Source organism: Cynara cardunculus (genome assembly GCF_001531365.2).
Source record: "Cynara cardunculus var. scolymus isolate 2C chromosome LG 1, CcrdV1, whole genome shotgun sequence".
NCBI lineage: Eukaryota > Viridiplantae > Streptophyta > Magnoliopsida > Asterales > Asteraceae > Cynara > Cynara cardunculus.
In genome coordinates, this window is record NC_037528.1 from 32,345,919 (window position 1) to 32,351,872 (window position 5,954).

At 36.6% G+C, this 5,954-nt stretch overlaps 1 protein-coding gene across 1 annotated transcript; it reads left to right on the forward strand.

Moving 5' to 3' along the window:
• Window positions 1-411: 411 nt before the first annotated feature.
• On the forward strand, window positions 412-4,513 carry LOC112508378. Its single transcript, XM_025113054.1, has 5 exons — window positions 412-650; window positions 735-807; window positions 3,436-3,540; window positions 3,616-3,672; window positions 4,047-4,513. Exons 1-5 carry the CDS (start codon window positions 475-477, stop codon window positions 4,374-4,376), a joined length of 741 nt encoding a protein of 246 aa, XP_024968822.1. The 5' UTR covers window positions 412-474; the 3' UTR covers window positions 4,377-4,513.
• Window positions 4,514-5,954: the final 1,441 nt, after the last annotated feature.

Genomic DNA, 5,954 nt, shown 5'->3' on the forward strand with positions numbered 1-5,954 from the left:
ATTTCAACCATAATTTTACTTTTTATTTGCATGAATTTTAGACTTCCTTCTACGTTTGTTAGCTTTATTTGTATATTTTCGTTTTGTTCAAACACAATTACTTAACTAGATTGTAAATTATATTAACTCGACCAACTCAATTTATCATATATTTTTTGAGTTGGATTATATTAAGATTTTTCAAACTACAAATATTTCATTCAGTTGTTCAAATGTCTTTCGACCCGACTCATTCACAAATCGAGAAAGAAAAACAATTTTTGTCTTTATGCTAAAAAATGGTATTTTTCTCATTAATGAAAGCTTATCCAAGAGGTCCAATGAATCAAAAGTTGACCACCGAAACAGAACTCACATCGTATAGGTCCAATAATACAAAGATGACAAAGTAAAGAACAATCCAGACCTACGCTCATCTTCGTCTCCACCACCACCACCATCACCACCACCACCACCATCAGTGTTCTTGAAGCCATGAGGAACCAAAACATTGCAGAAGATGGGTATGGACCTTCTGAAGACGAAGACGACGATTACTATGGCAAATTCGCTACCAGAAAAATGGCGTTGAAGAATTTCACCGAGAAAAAGAAGACAAGGAAAAGGAAATGGAAAAGGAAAAAGGGAAACACGAAGTTTAAAGAAAAGGAGTACTGTGAAAATTTACAGGACCCTTTAGTCGTATTTGGTTGGGATATCATGTTAATGATACTGAGTCATCTCGATGCACGCAGCGTGGCACTATCACTTATCGTTTCTCGTAGCTGGCATGGAGTCGCTTCCAGTGACGCCATCTGGTTTAAAAAGGTCCAACACCCTCTTTTATGTACAATCAAATATTCTTATGGGGTTTATCCATATTTGATCAAGCTCTGATGATATCACTTGATTACAGAATTCTAAAACATGGATTTTGGAGGATTTGGGATTTTTTTTGATTGCCTGAATTTCAAAGAACAAACCCTCAATGGTTTGTTTGGTAACTGGAATTCAAGTAATTGATAAACTGAAACAAGTAAATCCATGTTTGGCAACAGTAAGCTGACATAAGTAGCATTTCAATAAGCTTTAGGGTTTTCTTTTCCAGTTATGCTTTCTTATATTTTTCCAATTAAATTATGTAATTTTTAGGTCATTTTACATTGTCATATACGTTATCAGCTAGTTTTTATCATTCATAACCAGTTTATCAACTAGTTTTTACCATTAATGACTAGTTTATCAGCCAGCTTGTTTGCTGAACATAACCTAAGAATTAGGAGTAATAGGATGCTATTCTGTCTCTTAGATAGGAGAATGAGGAAGAGGATGTACTTAAATCCATGGTTTTATCCTGAAGCATGTGGTATATGAGGATGAAGTTGAGAGGGATTCCTAACGATAGCAACATGTGATTCGTTCCACACAATTTTCCGCAACTACGTCATTTGTTTCGATGTCAAATTTAAAGGGTACTCATAATACGAGTGTTCTGTAAACGTTGCTGAGGAGGTGATGCAGTTTGAAAGAACAAGTTTTTGAAGTTAATATTGTTTCTTGTGTCTTGTTCAAGTCTAATATTCTTCATACTTGCCTTCAATATTCAGTAACCACAAGAACCCTTTTGGATTACTGAACTATATCTAAGGATCACAGGAATTCTAGTTTCTAGTTTTTATATATTTATTATTGCAAATTGGGGTTCCTAGCTTCTGTGTCACCCACAGAAACAACCGCTTTACCCTGTTGGGATAGAGGTTAGGAATGCGTGCAGCTCACCCTCCAAGACCCTACATTCAAATGGGAATTTACTGGGTCAGTTTTGTTTTGATTTAGCTATGGATGTATGTTCTTTCCCTATAATCATTCAACCAATCCAACCCTGTTTGCAGTTGAGTCTTGTACTGGTGCTTTACTCATTATCAGGATGCTTATGGCCCCGAACACCATCCGAGCCGGTCAAGTGTCATTTAGCTCATAAAAAAATAATAAAAATCCAAGATTCTGAATGCTTTTTGTGGATTCCTTATTTGTATTTAATAGAGTGGTTTGGGGAAAACCAAAATAGGGTGGGTTACAAGAGAAGGTTACAACATAATCTAATAATCTGATTCTTATTCTTGTGGTACAGACAAACTCAAATCAAGATACTCAAATAGTCCTTCGTTATTTGCTTCTTGTGGGTGGTTTTATGGATTGGATGAAAACATTAAGAATGGGAATAGTGCAAGCTGAAGAATCGTAAAGACGTTGTTGCTGTTGATAACAAAAACTTGAATGTTGCCGAGTAGTCACAATAAATGATTTGAAGATGATGTCTTCTCAAAAGAGGTTCAAAAGTTCATGTCTCCCCATTTATTGTCGGTTTAACTACTACTGTTTCAAGGGTCACTTATGCATGATATTCTATGGCTTCTCATATGATATGGGGATTCTCGTTTGTTCACTTCTCCTGCATCAGTTTTGGTGGTACTACTGGTATAGGGGATTCATTTTCGTTATACGGATTGCACCCTCCCTACTCCGTGGGATAGAGGTAAATTTTGTATACAACCCACCCTCCCCAGAAACCCTACTCCATGTGGGATTCAATGGGTTCATTTGGTTTGATATGATAATAGCTCTAGATGAAGTCCAATCTTTTCCCTGGGGTATGTGCTAATGTTCTGCATCTGGGTATGATTATGGCTTTTGTTAACATAGTCGGAGTCTTTGGTATTTGGTTGTTCTTTTACCGGCTCAAAGACCAATTACCATCTAGCTATGCAGAACTTTAATGCATCAGATTATCAGAATAAAGCTTGGGCTTCTGGGGGTCCTCCCTATAGGTCACCGGTTCGAGTCCCTCCAAGTCCACCGGGGATTTTCATTTTCCTGGCTGTTCACCAAGCCCCATGGGAACAGTTAAGGTGTGCGCAAGCTGGTCCTGACGCCCACAGTTACCAAAAAAGAACTCTTAACATGTCCTAATTCGTTGCTTTCTTTTCCAATTGCCCTTGTGGGATAATTCCTTTTCCTTTTCTTTGTTTTCTTCTATTGTACGTTTAAGGTTTCATGGAAGGCCCAATTGATTTTGTTAAAATGGAACTGAAATATCTTAAAGAAGCTTGCATATTCTTATGCATTCATCAGATGCATCATCTTCTGGTTCAAATATCGAGTCTCATCGTGCATTACTATTAGAGCTTTGCGGTTCCAACTTAAAACCAAACGGTTATAAGTGCACTGGCCTTGGTTACAACTGTTATCATTAAATGGATCGTGATTCCCCACTATCAGATCATTGATCATATGACTAGTGTTAGGATCTACACGGTAACCGTTATTTCATGCCATAATATCTATTTGTTACATTCATACGCCTCCCTTCAAGCTGTGCTTGTGGCTCTACGATATCCACGTTGTACAGATATCTTTAGTGACGAGTAGCTAAGAAATTTAACTTATAATTGACAGTGTGAAGAGTTGTGGGCTGGTAAAGCACATCTACCTCGTGTGTCCCAAATCAAGGGGATCTCAAAGTTGGCTGCTTACTCGTTATCGATTATGGATGGCAAACGTGTACGTTTCCCTCTCCCTTACTTTTTCAGTTCTACAAGCATTGGTTTTCCTTCCTTGAATGTTTGTTTATTTCAGAGCCGAATCATGAAGGAAGACCTCTGGGATCATGCTTGGGAATTTCACTTTAACAAGGTAGGTGCTTTTGACTTTAACTCTATTGTAAGACAGGAGGATCTAAACTATGAGGGTGCGTTTGGTATACGGAATGGAACAGAAAAGGTGAAAAACTTGTTATCCCATGTTTGGCGCAACATTAGACCAGGACATGACATAATCCAAGTAAAACAAAAGTGCATTTTTTTCTGTGCCACCAAAATAGGTGGAACGAAAATTAGGGAGTGGAACAAGATTGGTAAATTACTAAACTACCCATGTCAAATTAAAACCTTATAACTTTCCACTATTCTTTCATCCACCTACCTCACTTTTGCCAATTTAGTCTGTTTGTATACCAAACACACCCTGATAGACCAGTAACTGATGAGATACCACTTTATTGGGCTCAGTCGGCACCAGGATACTGGAGGAACTTGGATCCATACTGGAAAGGGGCAGGGCCACCAATGCGACGCTACTTCCACCCAGATGGGAGTCAAACTGCTGATCCTGGTGATAAAGTATGGGGAGGACATGAGTGCTGTTACTCCATTGTTACAAGTTTCTTGGCGGACGGGAAGATCAGGGAGCACTATGTGCGGATCAACCGCTGGCCCCAGATGTCCATCTCCAGGAAAGAGGATTGGGGTTGGAAAATGTCGAACCACCTCTACTGCTACTTGAGTGTTCCAGACGCTGATAGAAAAGGTGGCACGGGTCCCTGTTTTCTGGCATGCTAACTATGTACTATGGTTTGTTTGAAACAAGTTTGTTTTTTGTTAGTTTCAGTAAACAGTTAAAGTTGATGTATGCTTGTTGGGTTTTCATGTTTGCAGTGGATATGGTTCGTTAAATGTGTTTGCCTTTTTCTTTAGAATGGCTTCCTGTTTGTGAATAATCATGCTGTTGCTGCTGTTGTTCAAATGAATATGTGCAAATGAGAACCATAAATATTTTGAGAATCTTAGAAACCAACTATTTTATATATTATTCATCATGAATATCATATATATTATAAATAATTGACAATTTTGGTCCCTATGGTTTACACGAATCATCCAAAGTGGTTCCTAGACTTCAATAAGTACAATTAACATCTCTATTGTTTGCATTTTGTGTTGAAAGTCGTCCCTCAAATTAACTATGTTAATTTTTTTCTGTTAAGTTAGGGGGTACTTTCGTTTTTTACTTTTAGAATAGAAGTTATATAATTTGGTTAAATCACAGGGACCAGATTGTAATTTATTCTAATTTATGTCGATATTATATATATATATATATACACACACACATATACCCATTAGGACACACTACACAGAGACTACCACCATTGAACATCTCCAATGAACAACTCACGCCTCCGTGGTCTTCTCCGGTGGTATTCTCCTGTAACCCTCCATCCGGCCGAACCCTCCACTCCGATAATCTTCTCCGGCCCAACCTTTCTACTCCAATGCAACATCTAGACCTGTAAACACACATACACTAAAATCTCATTTTAATCCCGCCTCTTATTTTACCCACCCTCTATCCCCTTGCATTATTTTTCATGATCTTCCCCAACACCTCAAATCCTCAATTTGTTTCATCTCCTAGAGCCATGGTAATCTTCTTTTTGCAAATATCACCTGTTCATTCCAAGATCTTTGTTTATGAGGAGGGTTTGAGATTAATCATTGATTGCAAATATCCTTAATGATTAAATTTAATTAGAAAAAAATGGAATTTTTCTATTGGTCAAAATTAGTTTACACGGTTTCTAAGAATTGCATGGTTTTCATTTGAACGTGCCCCTCTCTCTCTCTCTTCCTCTCTCTCTCTCTCTCTATATATATATATATATAGGAGGGTTTAAATAAAAATAATCCAATTTGTACAAACCATGCAAATCTCATTCAACCACTCATAATTTTTCATTTTGTTCATTTTTTTGTAATTATGAGAGATTTATTAACCATTTTTATTGTGGATGGTGTTAATCATGGTTATTATCATCTTTATTATTTTAATTTTAGAGAAAATACATGAAATAATTTCATTAAAATTTCATTAAATATTATATGAAACAATTTCATAACCATATATGAAACAAATTTATCAAAAAAGTATTATATGAAACAATTCCATAAGATTAAACAATTTCATGAAAAAATTCATAAATTTAAACAATGAAATCGACTTATGAATGTGATTTTCATTTGATCGCTCATATATATATATATGTATATATATATATAGAGGAGTGATCATATGAAAACCGCCCTCATTTGTGTAAACCGTGCAAACCACCTTTATCTGTCGATTTCATTGTTTAATCT

Bases quoted from the DNA above. Each gene is read 5' to 3' on its own strand.
- LOC112508378 (XM_025113054.1), top strand. From the start codon at position 475: ATGAGGAACCAAAACATTGCAGAAGATGGGTATGGACCTTCTGAAGAC. The intron at 651-734 runs GTACTGTGAAAA...CGATGCACGCAG, and splicing joins ACGAAGTTTAAAGAAAAGGA to CGTGGCACTATCACTTATCG. The intron at 808-3,435 runs GTCCAACACCCT...TATAATTGACAG, and splicing joins ACGCCATCTGGTTTAAAAAG to TGTGAAGAGTTGTGGGCTGG.